The sequence below is a fragment of the Carassius gibelio genome, chromosome B18, assembly GCF_023724105.1.
Source record: "Carassius gibelio isolate Cgi1373 ecotype wild population from Czech Republic chromosome B18, carGib1.2-hapl.c, whole genome shotgun sequence".
Classification (NCBI taxonomy): Eukaryota; Metazoa; Chordata; class Actinopteri; order Cypriniformes; family Cyprinidae; genus Carassius; species Carassius gibelio.
The window spans coordinates 24352531-24373562 of record NC_068413.1 but is presented as its reverse complement, the minus strand read 5'-3'; the positions used below and the strand labels follow the sequence as shown (position 1 = coordinate 24373562).

General features: G+C 36.6%; 1 protein-coding gene across 2 annotated transcripts in view; it reads right to left on the bottom strand.

Annotated features, from left to right (window-relative positions):
* Positions 1-2189: 2189 nt before the first annotated feature.
* The window catches only part of LOC127977654 (homeodomain-interacting protein kinase 3), a 60535-nt gene continuing 41692 nt past the window's right edge, over positions 2190-21032 (bottom strand). For both annotated transcript variants that reach the window (XM_052582638.1, XM_052582639.1), the window contains exons 8-16: positions 17136-17253; positions 16769-16890; positions 16510-16646; positions 16188-16355; positions 14775-15080; positions 13916-14062; positions 11622-11851; positions 10237-10376; positions 2190-8103 (exon numbers count right to left, since the gene is read on the bottom strand). In XM_052582638.1, coding sequence (XP_052438598.1) covers positions 7627-8103; positions 10237-10376; positions 11622-11851; positions 13916-14062; positions 14775-15080; positions 16188-16355; positions 16510-16646; positions 16769-16890; positions 17136-17253 — 1845 coding nt within the window. In that variant the 3' untranslated portion in view covers positions 2190-7626. The remainder of the gene's footprint in view (positions 8104-10236; positions 10377-11621; positions 11852-13915; positions 14063-14774; positions 15081-16187; positions 16356-16509; positions 16647-16768; positions 16891-17135; positions 17254-21032) is intronic.

Here is a 21032-nt window from a genome sequence, read left to right as displayed (position 1 = left end):
GCTCAATCCGTGCACATCTCTCCAGGTTCCCTCTAAATGACCAGCCATTTGTGTTTGCAGAGAAGGTGTCCCGGTCTCGGAACTGGACCAGACATCTGCTCAGATCCGTGAGTCAGTGGGACGTGCGGTCACGCCGCTCCAAGTGTCAGAGTAGAGCCGCATTCGTGAAAATGCCCATAGTCCACCATCACTGCGACACAGGGGAAGCGAGAGGGGGCTGCATTTTTGAATGGTTTATCTATGACTCGAATACCTTACCGCCCATAATCCCATAATGATCGGATGTTGGAAAGGATGCGTGCAATTCTTTGTCTGTTGTTCAGCTGTCTTGTGAGTGCTCGCATGCAGAGAAGCCGGAGCTGTACTAGTTTTGTGCCATGCGCATGCTCTAGTGGTCAGTATAGAATATTACTATTAGACTGACTTATAATATAATCCACCAGTTTCTAATAAAAACAAGCATACAAAAAATGGATGAATTCTGACTGTTGCCTAGGCTCTTTTAGTGTCTCAAGTGTTTTAAAAACGGTTATGTAATAATACTAATAGGAATACACACTTTAATTAAATCGTTTTTATTAAGGAAATTCATTAGCTGTTCTTCTTTTAACAATTGAAGATATAATCGTCAACAATAAATGTGCTACAAAACTAAAGTAGCTGTTAAGTTTTAGCACGGTTGAAAGTTGTACTGAATAAGGTGCCAGAATGTTTGTATACAGCCTATTAGTGCTGTCGAATGATTTGGCCTAATCGCTTCTAAAATAACAAACATGCATATTAAAGAAATCTATATTATGTTTGTATATTAAATATATTATAAAATATAAAAATGTGAATATATAAATTAATAATAGTAATTAGTAATAGTAATATATATACTGTAGGCTATGTGTGTGTGTGACCCTGGGCCACAAAACCAGTACTAGTTGGTACCCCAGTACGGGGTATATTTTTATCAATAGCCACAAAAAAATGGGGGAAAGGAAACCCTTGTAGGAGTCAAAATTATTGATTTTTATTTTATGCCAAAAATCAATAGGACATTAAAGGGGTCCTATTTTGTTCTCGATTTTGTTTTAGGGGTGTACTAGAGCAGGCTCTCATACTAGGTTGTTCGAAAAACACATTATTTTTCACATATTTTACATGATTACAACACCTCTCCCCTCAGTCCCATTTGTCGATATTTGTGATATCACTAATCCCGGAAAATATGCGTTGTAGTCCAAATGAGTCATTCCCTCTAGTTTGTGAAAAGTAGTTTCTGTTAAATAAAATATCTCCTTTTGAATTGGACTTTGAGCTTTGTAACTTAGCAGATCTTTTTTATGCTAAAACAGCAACATACTAACGATGGCGTTTTAGTGCCACATTGAAAAATATTTCGAGAATAAAGTCATAATAGGCCAACTACGAGAATAAAGTCGAAATATTATGAGAATAAAGTTGAAATGTTAAAAAAATAAAGTAAAAAAAAAAAAAAAAATCTAAATGTTTAGAGAAAATGATGTACCTCTTCCTGCACTAGCCTCCACCTTTCCTTCTGAATTGCAGTGGTGCGTTGGGTTGGTGTTGGTTTACTTTCCATTTACAGCACTAAAGACCTGGATTATGGAAGTTTAAAACTTACATGCACCCAAGACATGAGCTTCTCTAACCCCTCTAGGATCCACCAGGCTCTGTTGTGGTCACAGTTTGACACCTCTAATAGTGGACCGCCTCTGCACTTGATCAACACGTTCATTGTCGGCATAAAGAGAATCAATGAAATGGTGTACCCAGTCATGATTTCTACATTAGTTTTGATATATTTTAAAATGTAATTTATTCCTGTGATGGTTAAGTTAAAGTTTCAGCAGCTATTATTCAAGTCATCGCATACTTCAGAATTCATTATGATAATGATCATTAAGATAGATAATGTGTATGTGTGTATATATAACAAAGTAAAATGCTGTTTTACTGCATTTTTAATCAAATGTATGTGCACTGGTGAGCATGAGATGTCTTTCAAAAACATTAAGAATCTTAATTTAAGAGTTTTTACCTGTTGCGTATTGAAGCACAGTTGTGTGCATATATAGATGGATTAAAAGATTAAACATTTTGAAAGATGTTATGTCCAACGATGCCCTACAAAGATACCAGCCATATATTGTTTCCATAAGTAATACAATTGGAAAGAGTTGCAAGTTTTTTTTCTGCTTTATTTTTCTTTTGTATTCAAAGGGAATCCTTGACAATAAAACACCATGAATTCTTATTCACTCACCAAAAGTCACCTGGAAATTCTGTTTAATGTGACTAAGTAAAGAAGGCTTGGTCACATCTTTATTCACTGAGAACTAGAGAGGAAACATCAATTACACTCTGTAAAGACATTATATTCAAAGGGTTACATTTCCCCAGTCCTCATACTGTTAAATATTGCACAGTGCAAGTGCTATGTGACAAACTAGTGTAGCATCAAATCAAAAAAGCAAATGAGACAAACCCCTAAACAAAAATCCACAAAAGTCTACAAATATCAAAACAGTGAAATTTAAAACTCTTAATTAGCCAAGTAATTGAAACATAAAATCCATATCTTGCAGTGTGAAATAACTTATTTGATTGTAAAATATGCTATAAACCATGGAACTTGTATACACACATAACAAAGCACATACCGGGAAGTCAGTTTCAGGTTGAATGGTAAATATTTTGATAAAATAATTCAACAAAAAAAAAAAAAAAAAAAAAAAAAAAACTTTTTAATTTAAGCATTGAATGTCATTAAAACTGTGGCATTTATGTTTTATTTGATGCTGTTAATAGAAAAGAGTTCAACAGAAGTCATCCATATCCACTTGAATTTGTTTAAATATGAACATACAATAAATACTGAAAGTGTCGAGTACAGTCTTTTCTATATTGACACTGGATGTATTCAGGCTAAATGCTGGTGAATGCCATTTCACAGGGATCGAAACATGCACATGGTGTAATATGTTACATTCTATACGCAAAGATTGAAATTACAATGTCAAAAATGTTAGAATTAGCTGATTAAGATTAAATAGACATATATTAGTTATTATTAACTTATATTAATGCATATATGATTATTTATTAAAAGTGTATACAACCATTTCGATCCCTGGAATGGAAAGTTGTAATGTTTGCTCTTTCTTATATTTGGTCTGGTCAGTGGGTGAAGCTGAATACTTGTTTTTGCAAAGTGAATATGTCATTACCAATATCTTAATCAAGGCACACACAGTGTTGCTTACACTGTTCAAAAAAAGAAAAAAAAAAAAGACATGACCAAACATGAGAGTACCAGCTGACATCAGTGATAATTTGTTAAAAACATGTTCTCAACTTTAAAATGACAAACATTAATAAAATCACAATTCAGTTGGACACTTAATTCATTTAATCACAACACTGTATATCAAAACATGGCCATGTGTACTGTACACAAGCGTTTTAATAAGTGCTCAGTGGTATGAGGTTATGGGGTTGATTATCATATTAACAGAGAGAGAGAGAGAGAGAGAGAGAGAGAGAGAAACCTTAACAAAAAATAGCGATGTTTGTATTTCTGAAACACTGCAGAATAACTGTTAATTTGGATAAAGTTAAATCAATCCCGAAAGCTATCACACATCAAAAACAGAAAAGCAGGTAAACATACAAAAACTAGGTTACACAAACACATCCATTAATATGCAGTGATGAGCCAGAACAGTTATGAAGATACAATACTGATTTGAAAAAAAGAAAAACTATTCTAAATGTCCAATATCAGCAATACAGTAGTTGCAATGACACTCCAAAATTTACTCAAAATCAAAATCCACTTCTAGTTTAGGCAATCAGAGAGACCCATACAAATAAACGAATGCATATAAGAACTAGTCTAATCTAATTTCACAGCTATCTGAAGTGGCAATCAATATATAGCAGCTTGTCTATGATACATTCAAGATAGATGATACGACTTACTTGTTCAAAAAGCGAAACATAACCTCAGCCATTTTTTTAAATGCAAATTTAGAAATTTACCCCATGACTACAATTACTACAGTTATACATGAGGTCTATGCAGAAAGAGTAGCTACCTTGCTCAGAGAAATGGCTCTGTTCCAAAACCTAACGAGCTGCTTTCCTGTCCACTGCCTTCATGCACAGCTGATAAAGTACGTTTTTCATATGCAGTAACTCTATAAGTCATACAAATTACTTGTCAATAGGCTCGCGACCACAGTTGATTTCAATAGTGTAATGTTATCATGTTGCTAAGCTAACATTCGTAAGCATAAACATTCATATCACAGAACTACTGGGTAAAATAGTTCAGTTTGATATAAAAATTTAAAAAAATTACTATGTTAATCGACTTTAATTTGTTAATCTTACTAATCAATACACAGTTTCTAGCAAAATATATATTTTTATAATAGAAGCCACCAACAATTTTGTGACGAGTAAGATTTCCTTTTATGGCACTTCTTATGCCGTGTCTGCAAACATGATTGACAGTGGTATATGGTGTTTTTCCACTGCATGGTTTGGCACGTTACGGTTCGGTAAGATTAACTTTTGGGAGTTTTTCCACTGGGTACAGTACCACTGGGTACTTTTTTTAGTACCACTTCGGTCGAGGTTCCAAGTGAACTGTACCGTTACCAAAAAGTGAAGTGTGAACTCTGCTGATCACGGATTGGCTGGAAAGAATTGTCCCTACCTGCTTCACTTAACTGTTGACAAACAGAAAAGAACCGCTAGATTTAAATCAGCACAGCCAGGGAAGGATCGAACGCAAGTGTTTTGATCAAGCGCACCTTTTTTAACAACCCAAAAATGGCTGTATCATTGTCTGTTGAGGAAGTACAGACATTCCTCTCATTGATATCAGAGGAGCAGATCCAAGCGAGAGCTTGATGGGGTGACGCGGAATTAAAAAGTTTTTCACGAGTCATGGCAGTAGAGGCGGTAGGGCTGCATGATTAACTGAAATGGAATTGAAATCCTGATTCAACTAAATATATTTCATGCGTATCTTTCAGAGAAGCACGGTTCTATGATCAGCAGTAAATCTCCATCTGAAGGCCAGACAGTGCTCTCGTGCTGAAAATCCAAATATGCCCCAAAGAAGAAACCCTGAATCACTGCAGCTGAATAAACAGAAGATTTAACTGCTTTCATTGATTCAACGTGACTAATAAACATGACCATGACAATATATGGTGTATCTGAGTTGTTCTTCTTATTATTTTATTTTAAAATGAAGTATACTTGCCATTATGACCGCTTAAAATACTATTAAAGTGAAAAGTGAAAGTCGTGACATTTGCATTTGTATGACATTATAAGTATGGTAACCCATACGCGGAATTGCTGCTCTGCATTTAACCCTTCCAAGTGCACACACACAGCAGTGAGAAGTGAACACACCGTGAACACACACCCCGAGCAGTGGGCAACTATATCCAGCGCCCGGGAAGCAACTGAGGGTTCAGTGCTATGCTCAAGTGCACTTCAGCCATGGGTATTGTGGGTGGAAGAGAGCGCTGTTCATTAACTCCCTCCCCCACCTACAACTCCTGCCAGCACAGAGACTCAAACCTACAACCTTCTGGTTTTCAAGTCCAACTCTCTAACCATTAGGCCACAGCTGCCCCCACATGAAATATGTTGCGTGCCTTGTTCTGTGTAAGAAGTCTCATCATCTCACAGAAGATGATTTTCTGCTGATTACAGAACCTTCATTACTATTTTTACGCATTTGATGAATACTAAACAGCATTGGAAACGAAAACCGAGACGTGCCGTACCATACTGAGCCGTACCGGGCAGAGTCTTACGAGGCACACATGATGCTTTTCCAATGTTAGAGCAGCAGAGGATGATATCTTTGCATTAAAGAGAAACTCAGGGAACTTTTGCATCAGGAGTGTAACTACTATGCCTTGAAATAGCGCCTGCTTAGGCAGATCACGAGGTTTGGAACAGAGCCTTCAAATTACAGTCTTTGGTAATGCACAAGCAACTTCATTTGAGAGGCAAAAACACACAAACCAAGCAGAACAAACTAAAATGCACACTGCTATATATATATATATATATATATATATATATATATATATATATATATTCACACACACGATATATATTTATTTCTCCCTGACGGAATGTATAAAATGCAATTGACACCAACAAGCTTTCAACATATGATATAATGATATAATTAAAAGAAAAAAAATAATCGATTCACACATGCATAAATGGGAATTGCACACCTTAAACACACTGTGTCAAGCTTCAGCACTAAATAAACTAGCTCTATTAGATATATACTCATAGTCATATGTGTCTATACATCAAATACTGCATGGTCTGCTCAGGCTAAGATGAATCCATGACCCTGAATCAAAGACCGATATTTGCATTTGTGTCTTCATCTAGTCGAAGCCATGCCCACCACAGCAAACACAAACACACACAAACCCAAAGAACTAAACACACACACAAAAAGAAAAACAAACTATATAGATTGTATTGCAGTTTTCCTAAACAGTACAAATACTGTTCGGTTTGTCGATTTTTTTTTTTCTATATAGAAATTCATTGTATACTCTACACAATTAGTTAATTTAAGATAACGAAAAAAAAGAGAATTAGAACAAATCCAACAGCAAGCGTTTGCAGCAGCAAAAGCATGCTGTCTTACGAAGAAATCACGCGAAAATGAACTCACTACATCTCAAATATACATTGGATCCAAAAATAAGCACTGCGGTTTGTGCAATGCAGTACATTGATGCCTATCTATGCATGAAATAATACACCAGTGTGTATATATATGTAATACATAAACACACACACACACAAAGAATGCACAGACTGATTTGAATTGCAAGTGATGCAGTCCAGGACACGTACACACACAAACACATTGTATATACACACAGAGAGATAGTGTAGTAGAACACAAATGACTGCCGATATATAAGGCACTATGGCTGGAGACAACAATGCAACGAGCCTCTAGACACGTCAAGAGCCTCAACAGGCTTCTCTCTGATCAACATCATGCAACACATGCAGCGTGTGACGAACGACTCCTTTAGGAGACTCCATTCCAAACAACACCAAAGACGCAGAGAAAGGTACAAACACTTGGAACGCAATAAAACACAGCAAGTGGACACATTTTATGTTGTGAACAACATACAGGGCTGTCTTTACAAACAAACGTGTTGTATACAAGGTAAAGGCGATGTATAAAAATAAGTTGACCATCACATGATTTTGGACACCATCTGTTGTTGATATTAATTAGAGGAGTACTCAAATCTGAAGATCTGAAAATCTGATAAGGTGATGTATCAAATGTGCAAAACAGTTTTTTTTTTTTTCTTATTTATCCAATCGCTTGCTTCTCAACCATTCACTTTCTTTATCTACTTGCTAAAGGCTTTCCAAAACCTCCTTTTTTAAAGCTCATTTTAATTGCACTCAATAATTATTTTGCACCATGGCTTTAGGTGCGAGATCCAGGTGGTATGTGGTTTCAACCGAGAGCCTGGCATTACGTCCATGTCGGTGGCCCTCCAGAGGGTTGCAAAGCAAGTCTCAGATGTATGGGTACTGGTTTAGTTTGGTGGGACTGAGCGGAAAGCCTGCGTATGCAGGTGATGTGATGAAGGAGTGTGGGGGGAACAGAGGCTTGAATTGGCCTTGAGGGTGGAGGGTTGGAGAGGGCAAGAGGCGGTTGAGCCCCACAGTGACCTGGTGCACAAGGTGTCCCGCCGGATGGGAGAGGCCATAAGCCGGTTGAAAGATGTGATTCCGTGTCGCCCCAGGTGAAGCCAAGAGATGGGCCATCGGGGCATTTGTTACCAGGGGCCCTGAAGGGGGGTAGGACAATAAAGTCGGCTGGGTGTGAGGGTGGACACCCAGGTGTGTTTGAGTAGGATGGGCTGTGTGGGTGGGACTGCCGTGAGGCAGTGTGAATGTGTGACCATGAATGGTGGGCGGGATGAACGCTTGAGGCCGGCGGTGACTATAGTTGCCGTTCCACTCCTGGTGGGACGACCCATAATGCTGGACCTAGAGCACAAACCAATCAGTTTATTTAGAAATAAATGAATAAATAAATGAAAGTGGCGATCCTAATATATATATTAGGGGTGTAACGATACGCGTATTCGTATTGAACCGTTCGGTACGAGGCTTTCGGTTTGGTACGCCGAAAATTATGTACCGAACGGTTCGTTGGACTAATTAATTATATATAAAAAAAAAAAAAGTGAAATATAATGATATGCGTTCAACAAGGTAGCCCAATAACCCAAACGATGTAACAGGCAACGCCCCTGACACCCCCGAAGAAGAAGAAAACACAACTTATAGGTTTATGTTAGGCTACTCAGTCAGGCGCTCGCTCACTCAGTACGCGCTGAGTGAGCGAGCAGTTCATGCATGGTACACGGTGGCCAATGCATTTATCAGACCAGAAATAGAAGATCCTCCAATAACCAACAGGTCTGGTGTTTGGGTGCACTTTGGATTCCCTGTAAGCTATGGTGATGGCAAGAGAGTGGTGGATAAAAAAACAACGGTATGTCGCATCTACATGACAATAGGGTACACCAGCGGGAATAAATAATAATAAAAAAAAAAAACACCAGTGGGAATACTTGAAACATGTCAACTCATTTACGCCGACATCACCTTAGTGTGTCAGTATCTGGGAAAAGACAGAAAAAAAAGGAGAAACATACACGCAACAAACTATCCCTGCAGCATTAAGGCAGACATTTCCAATGGATTCAAACAGGGCAAAAGACATCACCGCAACGATTGGTAGACTTCATTTACGTTATAGCCGCGGATATGAGAACTTACTATTTACCATTCATTCTATCATCACCATTATAGCTTACAGGGAATTTAAAAAAGTGCACCCAAACACCAGACTTGTTGGTTATTGGAGGATCTTCTTTTTCTGGTCTGTTAAACGCATTAGCCATTTTGCAATGAGCCTTCAGCGCCTACTGAGTGAGCGAGCGCCTATAGTGGAAAACGCAGGTTTTAAGAACATGCTTAATGTAATTGAGCCCCGTTACAATATTCCTTCACGAGCCCATTTCAGCCAGACCGTAATTCCTGCTTTGTTCCAAAAAACATAAGCCCTATAGAGAACCTATATATAATTTGCTAAAGACTACATCTAATAATGTTAGGGATGCATGTTATTAGATTTTGCAGATATCCAATATGGCGATATTTTTCAAATAATTTTGGTCAATAGCCGATGCCGATACGGACATATATTTTCCTTACTTTTGGGCAAAAAAACGTATTTGTCAGAAGTAATAAACTTAACTGAAGTTCTTTTTTAATGGGAGTACATTGAATGCCTTGAAAATAACTAATAAAGCAATCTCAGCCGCAAATGCAGTTGAAACCTTAAAATTTTATTTGTGGATTTAACATTACTAGATTTTCTAAAGCAAAAGAGCTATAACAATTCTAAAAATAACTATTTAAGTTTTCCTAATTAATTTGAAAAAAAAAAGAAAACAAATATTATATATATATATATATATATATATATATATATATATATATATATATATATATATATATATATATATATATATATATATATATATATATATATATATGACATTAATCAATAAATCTGTAAATAATTAATTAATTTACAAGTGTCATGTTTGTGATTTTTATTCATGTAAGCTAGAGCTTCTGACCTTAAAATCAAAATGGACTCCTGATTTTATGACATCGATACTGCTTTATTCAGAAACACAAGTATCTTAATGATATTTGTGTATGCCGCAACAGCTAAAGTCTGCCTACTCTGGACGCGACAAATCAACTGTTCAAAATCATTTGAAATTTGTGTCAATGTGTCATAAATAGAACGCAATAGCAGCTTCCTGCTGGGGATTTGTCGTGCCGAACCACATCCAGTAAAGACAGCAATACTGATTATAATGAGTTCTATAGTATTTTGTTGCGCCGCACAACACCGCTCGCGTCCGGTGTAGACACATCAAAAATTTTTAACACTATTTTATTCACACATCTCAGTTTCTTTTTATTTATTTACTTTCTACTTCTAATATATTTATTATTTGCATTAGTACATTGTAGTAGTATTATCTTAATATCTAGCTGACTATACAACAACCGTTCAAATGACATGAAACTGACCTGTCCAAAGGGGAGCTGCTGTTGAGAGGGCTGCAGTGGCGGGAAAGCCTGTGCTGTCTTCTGCTGGCGATTCACCAGTAATGTCGAGTAGGGGGGTTGTCTGTTGGAACCACTGCGGCCTTTGGGGGGGCACGATGGCTCTATAAGTAGATGATGGAAAGAGCAGGCAAACTTACGCTACACTCCTTAGATGCCTCATGAAATTGCGCAAGATATGTTTAAACATCTTGCAAAATGAATTCAGAACAACAGATGGAAAAATTACTTGAGTTCATGAACACACACACAAAATAAAAATAAATAAATAAAAAGATAAATCAAATAGTTAGCATTGCTCTGTTTTCTTTCTCTTTGATCAAAGGCATTAGCTTGTGGTAAACCTGGTATTAGACAATAGAAGTTGAATTTAAAGTTAAACTGATTAGGGCTGCCCCCTAATAGTCGACTAATCATTAGTCGACCAGAAGAGGTTTGATTGACTAAAGTCACACAGTTGATCTGGCAGAACATCCAAACAATTGCCCATCATTCATCAACCTCAAATATGGCTTATCATCTTAAATACACTCAACAAAATTATAAATGCAACACTTGTTTTTACCCCCATTTTTCATGAGCTGAACTCAAAGATCTAAGACTTTTTCTATGTACACAAAAAGCCTATTTCTCTCAAATATTGTTCACAAAACTGTCTAAAACCATGTTAGTGAGCACTTCTACTTTGCTGAGATAATCCATCGACCTCACTGGTGTGGCGTATCAAGATGCTGATTAGACAGCATGATTATTGCATGTGAGTGGCCAGCCTAAGTGAGCCCACCCATCCACACACACACACAGGGAAGTTAAAAATAAAAAATAAATAAACTTCAGACTAAACATTTTTAAGATGTTTTAGAAGGGATTCTTTTTGCTATTATTAATTAACAGAAATCATGGTCCTCATAAGTTCACAAAGAACTGACAAACATCATGAACCAACAAATGTGCTCTGGTCCAAACGTTTCATTGTAAATGCTGACTGCTGTCCATGATGATTGCTTATGTCAGTGTAGTGCTTCTTATTTTGACAAGCTTCACTGATTTCTGGTGAGATGTCACCAACATCAGTCAAGCGTGACATCCCCTACTATTATCAAGGTGCTTGATATTGGTAAACTTCTCATCTCGTCACTTCCATTGTGAGTGCGCTATGGAAAACTGCTGCTTCAAACTAGAGCTATTTATATCCCTTGAGAGGTGTGGTCATTTGAATTTGACTTTCAGTCAGGCCTTTTCACACAATTTTCTTTTTTATATATATAAAATATTAATCTTTTTCATTCAACATGAAAGTTACCTGTTTGTCAGTGTTGTATTTTGATAGGGTTGGTGAGATTTGGTACCTGTGAGGCCCATCGGCTCATTATTCTGAACCCGCATGGGCGGCACCACCATGGTGCGGACGGGCAGCTTGGTAGACTCAGCCTCTGTGCTTCCACTGGCTTTGCAGTTCTGGTTGTTGTCATTGATATAAGTGGCTTCCAGGAAGGGGCTGTCAGCTCGACTGGAGGACACAGACGCGGGCGAGCCGTCTACTGTATCACATCCACTCTCACGCTCATCTTCTGACATACTGAACAAAGATCAAACAAATAGTACTCAGACACACATAACACACACAAACATACTGAAAAAGAATGCTTGGAACGGAACGCTAGATACCTTTTTCTTTTATTTGTGTTTATGTGTGTTTATATATACACACACTGCCATTAAAAAGTTTGTGATCAGTAAGATTTTTTTTTTTTTTTTTTTTTTTAAAACAAAAAAAAAACAGTAATATTGTAAAATGGTGTCCTATTTTAACATGAAGTATAATTTATTTCTGTGATGCAAAAAATTATTTTCATTAGCCATAACTCCAGTCTTCAGTGTCACAGGATCCTAAAGAAATAATTATAATATGCTGAATTATCACTGTTACAACCACTGCTCTGCCTAATATTTTCTTGGAACCGTTTTACATATACTTTTTTCTTTGATTAATAAAAAGTTAAAAAGAACAACATTTATTCAAAATATAAATATTTTCTAACAATATAAGTCTTTAAAATAACCTTTTAATCCATTTAAAACATCATTGTTGAATAAAAATATATAAAAAAAATGACCCAAAGAATAATAAATAAATAAATAAATAAATAAATAAATAAATAAATAAATAAATAAATAAATAAATAAATAAATCACAGGTCCTAAAAAGTATTAAGCTGCACAACAGTTTCCAACACTAATTATAAACCAGTATATTAGAATGATTTCTGAAGGATCATGTGACACTGAAGCCTGGAGTAATGATGGAAATTCAGCTTTGCTTCACATTATAAGTATATTGACATAAACAAAAAAAAAAACTGATGATCCAGAAGGAAACAAGATGCATTAAGAGCTGGGGGGTGAAAACTTCTGAACACTATGAAGATGGCCAAATTTGTCTTATTTTGTTGAAATATATATTTTTTTCCATTTAGTTCTGCCCTTCGTAAGCAACAGAAGATACTTGTATGTTTCCCAGTACACAAATTAAGTACAATTTACCTTGATCTTCAAATTCCAAAAGTTTTCACCCCCCAGCTCTTGATGCATCTTGTTTCCTTCTGGAGCACCAGTGAATGTTTTAATCTTTTTAAATAGTTGTGTTTGAGTGCCTCAAGTGCCTCAGTCTAAAAGAGACATCTCAAAATCATACAGTCACTTCTGGAAAGGGTTCAAATATGCAAAGATGCTGGAAAACTGAAGAATCTGCAGGACCTTAAAGATTTTTCTCAAGAATGCTGCTCAGTTTAACTGTTCAGAACAAACAAGGGTCTCATACACATCCATCACAAAACAGAAAGACAGCCGAGGATCATCAGGTAACAGAACTCAGTACTAACAACCAAGGGTTCCCAAACTTTTGAGCGGGGTTATTTTAATAATTTCAGCAATTTTTTTGTCTTGTGGACTAAATGTTAATATCTTTTATGTACAATATCTTACTCAGGACAGTACTAAATAAAAAATAACATGCATTTAGTATGATCTATCTTATTTTTTGAAATTTACTAATATTTTCACAGATTCTGCAAGGGGTGCCTAAACTTTCGAGCCCTACTGTATATATACATAAGCTTTTGTGGGCAATTTGTCTGTTCAACTGCAGAGGGGCTGAATCAAAATGGTCTGAAATACTCTGCACTAAGCCACTTTTCATTTCTAGAATCGACTTGCCTCAGAGAAGAAAACAAGACAAATAATATAACATGGTTTCAACCAGCCATTCAGGTTTGATTGGAGTCTATGAAATGACACCAAATACAAGAGGACAGATAAGGGGAGCCACTTCTGGATTGTTGCTTTGCTATTTACTGTTGCTTTGCAAAAAAGTCTGTTCGTGAGCACCACCAAGTTGCAGCATTAAGTAACAGCAGCAGCTCTGGGAATGTAACCAAAAGTACAAATTTGACCAGTTGTCTTGGGTGTGTAGGACATTAGATCACACCACTAGAATATTGCTTAAAAAATTACATTGTTGGCATGCAAATATTTGTGTCCGATTCAACAGCCATTCATATATCACACAAATATTGGTCATAGTGTGAACAGACCTGAAGTCCTCAGACTACTAGTAAACATGTGCATTGTGTTAAGGTCAAACCTGTTGGGTCTCTTGCAGGGGGAGACGCTGGACTGTTCTGAAGCAGATGAACTGGTGCTAAGGGTTGAATCGGGACTGCTAAGGGAACACACACGCTCCATATTCAGTGTGCTTTGACATGCCTCACACTCCGGGCTACCCTTGCACCTGAAACAAAGTGTGTATACTTTTTAACCACTGCCTTTTATGGTTGTGCAACATTGACAAAAAAGGTCAATACTTACTGTGATTTTGTTAATAACTATAATTAGTTTAGCTGATTGTGTTTTTGTGCTGGTACATTGATTGGTGAAGGCCCGTTGACTCTGGAAGCTCTTTATATTCTATGTGAGTTAGTTTACAAAAGTGACACCAACATGTACCTTTTAACTTCAAATCGAACTTTTTTAACTTTATAGGGCAATACTCCTCTTAAATTGACTGGCCATTTTATTGTATATTATACATATACTGCCAATACAAGCCACTTATCACATATACAGTTCAGCTGAAATGCCATCTCACCAATGATTCATAATGAAAACGTAAGCTCCAATTTATTAAAATCAGCTCAGGTTTTCCAAAAAATAATGCTGAAACCTTTTATAGATCACTAATTTTTTTATTTATTTTTTGTTATGTTATCTCTTCTGCACCTTGTCACACTGTAAACTGAAAGAGATGTAAAATATGGTCAAACATACATGGACAAATTTGGTTTTTCCAGTAATTTTTGTGAGGAAAAATCTTAGAATCTTGCTTCCATCTTTGGCTTCATTAAATAAATACATTTGAGAGCAACATACGGGTGAATAAATGCTGATGGCTTTTTTTTTTTTGTCTTTAAAACATCCAGACATATATAAGTAAGTGAGCTCACTCTAGTGAATGCTTCTGAGTGTCCGGCCCCTCCTCATCTGTTCCACTGCTGATACTGATGACACTGCCTGCAGGGCTTGGAGAGTCGGCGATCACAATGGTCTGTCTCTGCTTCTGAGACACAGTTGAGTCCTCGTACTCTGGTTCTGCTTTGCAGCACACAGGCTCCTCCTCTGGCACCGCCTCTGACTCCGCCTCCACTACACAATCCGCTGCCGCCTCCTCTCTGTTTTTGGCACTGTCTACCATCTTTAGGGACTGGCTTGATGTGTTTTGGGAACTGGAGCTGTGCATGAAGTTGTTACTTCTGGTGGGGATGATAATGATGAATTAGATGAACATAGGTAGGCATGGCAAGAACATAATAACCGATGTTGCTTGCTGATAACACTTTACCAAAAGACAAAAGTGTTCAACTTTGAAATGCTAATCGCAAAGTTGCTTGTAAAATGATTATGTGAAGGAATGCTGATATATTTATTTATTGATGTACATTTTAATGAATATTTAGATGTTTAGTATTTACCATATTTACAAATAAAAAAATAAACTATTCCTTTTTTTTTTTTTTTTTTTTTTTACAAATGAACCAATACAAATGTGTTTGGAATGCTGAGTAATGGAAGCAAACAGAGTGTATTGTGGGTGAAAGGTGTGCGCCAAAAAAGTAACATCATGTCAAAGGTTATTTAAGTGCTTTGTGACTAAATGTTAAATGGCATTTTTTTATGGAAAATAAAATAATGTAATTATATTTTTTTTTTTACATTTAAAATAACAAATTTATTGGTCAAACTGTAGTTGTTTTAGATACTAATAAAAAATCTTCATTTTTAAATCCATTAAAGTGGTTAATGTTTTATCAAGTATTATGAGAGAAAAACACATTATTGAAAATAATATCTTATCATAATACTTAATTTTGTATGGAAACATAACTTGTGCAAAGTCCATTTAAAATGTGCTATTTTGTTTAAAAAGCAGTGTATAGTAAAATGTATATATTCACTAACATATTTGAAGCAATCAATAACATAATCAGCATTTTCCATTTTTGCACTGTACTTAAAATGTATTTCCATAGTTTAATAAACTTGACATTAATACAATTAAAACCAAAAAACAAGACAACCTACAAACTGACACTGCATTGATTAATAAGAGTAATGTTTTGTCATGAACATGAAATCTAAAAATAAAATATGAAGTGCAATGCAATAAACAGTTTAAGCGATTATTTTTATAATCAACTGCATATTTAATTTTTTTTTAAATATCAATTTATTTGTAATACTGTACAGTGATTTCATAACCTGTTTTGATTAATTATGTGATAATTGGTTACTTCAAATTTCAAATGGCACTTCCAATCCAATCATACATCAACCTGTCTTGATATGATGTGTGGACTTACCTGTTTGAAGATGGTTTATTTCTCTTGTTAGCAGCTGGCTGTGGCCACACCACATGAGCAATCCCTATGCTGATAGGCTGGTGAGATGACATGGCCATTGGGTTGGTAAACAGTGGCTGGTGGGGGGCCATCATGGAGGTGTAATGGTTGCCAAGGGAATGAACTTTCCTGCAATAGATCAAGAGAAACAGAGCCTTTCAAAGCGCATAAAGAAAGATGACTCACGCAAGAGTCTGAAACGTGTTACAACATCAGAACAATTGAGAGTTAAATATAGAAGCACATACTGCTGTGCAATGACAGAAAGACTTGTTTCACCCACCCCCAATCCGCTAGTCTTTGTGGACCTGCCACTGTTTCTGAGGCCATTGTTGTTGCTGAAGGTGCCACAGGTGCCACTGGGGCCATCTGAGGCCAGGTGGGCACCAGGATCTGCTGGGGACGACTTGACCATGCTTGCTGTAAAAAAAGAAAAAAAGTTGAGAAGAAAGAAAAAAAAAAAAAAAAAAAAAGCAGCTTGACTTTATGTAACAGATAAATACAAAAGGGTAGCCATGTCTCTGCTTTAGAAATCCCTTTACCTGTGTAATGACCCCTGGTCTGATCTGTAGAGGCTGGATGGCAGATGCCTGTGTCACCAGCGGTACTGTACTTTCCATACGCACAGAGTATCCCATTGACTTCTTTGGGTTGGGTGGGAGACCTGTGACATGAGGCAGGTTAAATAAAAAAAAAAAAAAAAAAATCACTATTATTTTCATTTGAAAAATATTAAAACATTACAGACATAAAAAAAAAAAAATTGACCTAAAACACGGACTGAATAACTATGACTAAATTAAAATGAAAAAAAAAAGAAGAAGAAAAATGTGTCCAAAATATTAACAAAACTATAATAGTACCTTAATGATACTTTTAACACACACACACACACACACACAGTAGTACCTTGCAAGGTTGGGGGACAGAGAATAAGTGCCTGTTGAAAAGAGTCACCAAACTGAGCACTTCCTGTCTGGAGAGGTATTCCAGGATGCATTACTGAAGGGGCGGATGATGCTAAAGCCTACAGAATGAGAAGAAAGAAAAAAATCAGAACACAGTCTAAATATAGATAAAGTTTTAATTAATTATATTCATTAATTATATTCAGTTGCACATCCCTGTTCTGCATTTACATACTGTGTGTATACTGTGTAATAACTGGTTAATAACTAGGTACTAACTCTGAACCTAACCCTAAAAATACCATGAACCATGTAGTCACTATACATTTTCAGTACATTTTTGATCAAGTACTGTGCACCATAGGTGCAAACAAACAAATATATATATATATATATATATATATATATATATATATATATATATATATATATATATATATATATATATTAATCTAACTTTGCAGAATACTTTGGTAGCCATTATATTTTGTTCCTTGAAATAAAGGATATTGGTTAGGACACACATTAAAGTGAACTGCATTCCTATGTCCAATAGGGGGCGACACAGCATTAACAGACAGAACATCAGTACTGCCCTGATCAAGCGATTTACCAAGTTCACATAATATGTCAGATATATATAAAGTTTATTAGAATTATGTCAAAAGTTAATTTCAGTGGTTCTTAATAGGAAGTCACTGATGTTTAAGGAGTCGCTGATATATGATGACACAAGATGACACACAATACATCACTGATGTATAAGGAAGCAACAGACAACCGAACAAAATAATTTGTTATCAAGATTTATTATATATTTTTTTAATTAAACGACTTTTATTGCAACTTATACTTAAATATATTTTGTGCAGCTATATGTACAGCTATACACTATATGGGGAAATGTAGTGATACACCTGACCATTATAAGCAACAGGAAAATGACATGGCATTCTAATTACAGAGACATTAATATGTTGGCCCAGCTTTGCAGCTAAAACAGCTTCCACTCTTCTGGAAAGACTTTCCACAAGATTATAAAGTGTTTCTGTGGGAATTTTAACCCGTTCATCCAGTAGAGCATTAGTTTGGCCAGGAAATGATGTTGGACGAGAAAGCCTGGCTTGCAAACTCTGTGTCAGTTGAACCCAAAGGTGTTCGATGAGTTCACTCTGTGAGGCCCAGTTCTTCCACGCCAAACTCATCCAACCATATTTTATGGACTTTGCTTTTTGCACTGGGACTTAGTCATGCTGGAACAGAAAAGTCCCGTCCCCAAAGTGTTCCCACAAAGAATCATAGCATTTTCCAAAATGTCTTGGAATGCTAAAGCATTAAGATTTCCCCTTCACTGGAAGTAAGGGACCTAGCTCAACCCCTGAAAAACAGCCCCATACCTTAACAGTTGGCACAATGCAATCAAACAGGTAATGTTCTCCTGGTATCCTCCAAAGCCAGACTCGACCATCAGACTGCCAAATAAAGGAGCATGATTAATCACTCCACAGAACACATTTCCATTGCTCCAGAGTCCAATGGTGGAATGCTTCATATCGCTCTATCAAACACTTGGCATTGTATTTGACATTGTGTTGTGAGGCTTGCATGCAGCTGCTCGGCCATGGAAACCCATTCCTTGAAGCTCCCGCCGCCTAGTTTTTGTGTTGTTATTAATGCCAGTGGATGTTTGAAACTCTTCAGGAATCAGCAAAGTGGTGGCGACTTTAACATACCACGCGCCTCAGCACTCAGTGACCCAGCTCTGAGGACTTTACATGGTCTTCTGCTTTGTGACCGAATTGCCACTGCTCCTAAATGCTTCCACTTTCCAATAATACCACTTACAGCTGAGCGTGGAATATCTAGCAGGGATAAAATGTCACTAAATGGCTTAGAGGCATCCTTCACTGAGGTCTTCAGAAAGACCCTTTTTCACAAATGTTTGTTAATGCATGGTGTTTGACTTTATACACCTGTGACAATGGGCAATTATTACATTTTTTTCATTACATAGACACATTTCCGTGCATTTCCATCAAAATGAACACTCCCAAGAATCACAGCCATAACTCCAGGGTACTAAATAACAAAAACGGTGCATTAACATCACAACTGTGTTCAAAATTGTATGAACATGACCAAGGTAGCTCCTTCATTAGGTACACAGTCAGTGTTGTTCTTTTCCAACTAACTGCAAACAGGCGACCAAATTCATTTACTTTAATACAATTTACCACTTTGCAAAATTTAATGTTGCAAAAGGAGTCAAGGAGGGACACATTGTGTTGAAAAAACCAAACTACCATGCTGAAAGGGTCATCAGATTGCATTAAAACAGTCTTCTCCGTGTTATCTCAGGTCAGTTTGCTGTGGGTAGAAAGTTCTTCTGCCGTGTCTCTCCTTGGAAACCGAATGCTCTCTCCACGTTGCCATGATGTCAGCAATGTTGCCATGACAACGCCATTAAGGGTTCAAATTTGTGAGATACAAGAAAGATCACAATGCAGAAGTGATAAGAGTCATTTACATGGACAGCTAAAAGAAATATAGAAACACATCATCCTACAAACGGCATCAAAACGCTCGTTTCTGACAGCCTCTTTTTAGGAGGAAAGATTATATTGAGGCTTATTTTAAACGTTGTCAGAGGCAGCGTGTGTTGTGACGGTCGGGTTTTGACAGCCTGTCATCACCTGCGCTGAATGCAAGTCAGTGTGACGCTCCACACGTTAGCAAAATAAAAGGCAAGAAGCAGAAGCCACAACAAAAGAACAAAGTGACAGGAGTGCAAGACAGAGCAAAAGAAATAGAAAAAAACAAAAGGATAGATGATGTAATACTGTATCTGTTGGGCAAATTAAGCAGGAATTATATGCATGCCCTATAATGAACAAACATATATTTGACAATTAAAATACTGTCAACATTTTTTTTTTTTTTCAGCCATGACTGCAACCAGCTTGATACACTTGATAATGGCACTGTTGAAGCCCACTAACTGTGAAACTAGAAAGCCAACTGTGAGAGAAGATAACTAATGCAGTACTTTAAACAAACAGTAATAATATAATGGAATCAGTTACTTGCATCAAGAAAAGTGCAACCCATTTATGCATTTGGAAGGCAGTTTTACCTAAAGAAAGCTGACATTACTGAAAATAACCCAGTGGCCAGTTGACACTCAAGCATAGCAAGTGGCAGCAAGATGCAAGTTTGCATACATCCAAAAAAAATGTTTATGTTTATAATGTGACTGATGGTTTAATCAGACAGAAAAGCATTTATGTTATCCCCTCATCGATCCTAATTCAATTTGGATTGGACTGAAAGGGGTGTTGTAGACCTGAAATAATCCAATTAAACATGTAAACACTTGTTTTGTAATTCATATATATGCGCATATTTGTATTATACGAACACGCTTTTCTTTACGTCTCACATCTTCTGAACTGGTCAGCTCTTGTCAGTTTACTTTTTAGATGTCATCAAGGCAAAAATGACAGTTATACTCAATACTAACATTGACAATACTGTGCTTCCCTTCTCCAGTTCTGACCACGGCAAAATTAGCTAATACAGTGAGGAACTCTTTTTTTTTTTTTTTTTCTCTATAGATACTTATTATTAATTCCTTTGGTAACAATAACTCTCCGGTTAAAATCTGGTTGGCTGTTTGGTGTTTTAACATCATGACAAATTCCTTTGCTATTTTCATGGCATAAAACAAGTTGAAATAGTATGAACGTCCAATTTAAATTCCTCTATAAGGCTTATAGGGCCCTATCATACACCCAGTGCAATGCGACGCAAGGTGCAGCGCAAGTGTGTTTGCTAGTTTCGGTCCGGCGCCGTTCGCATTTTCCCGTCCAGCGCCATGCCGTTTAATTAGCAAATGTAT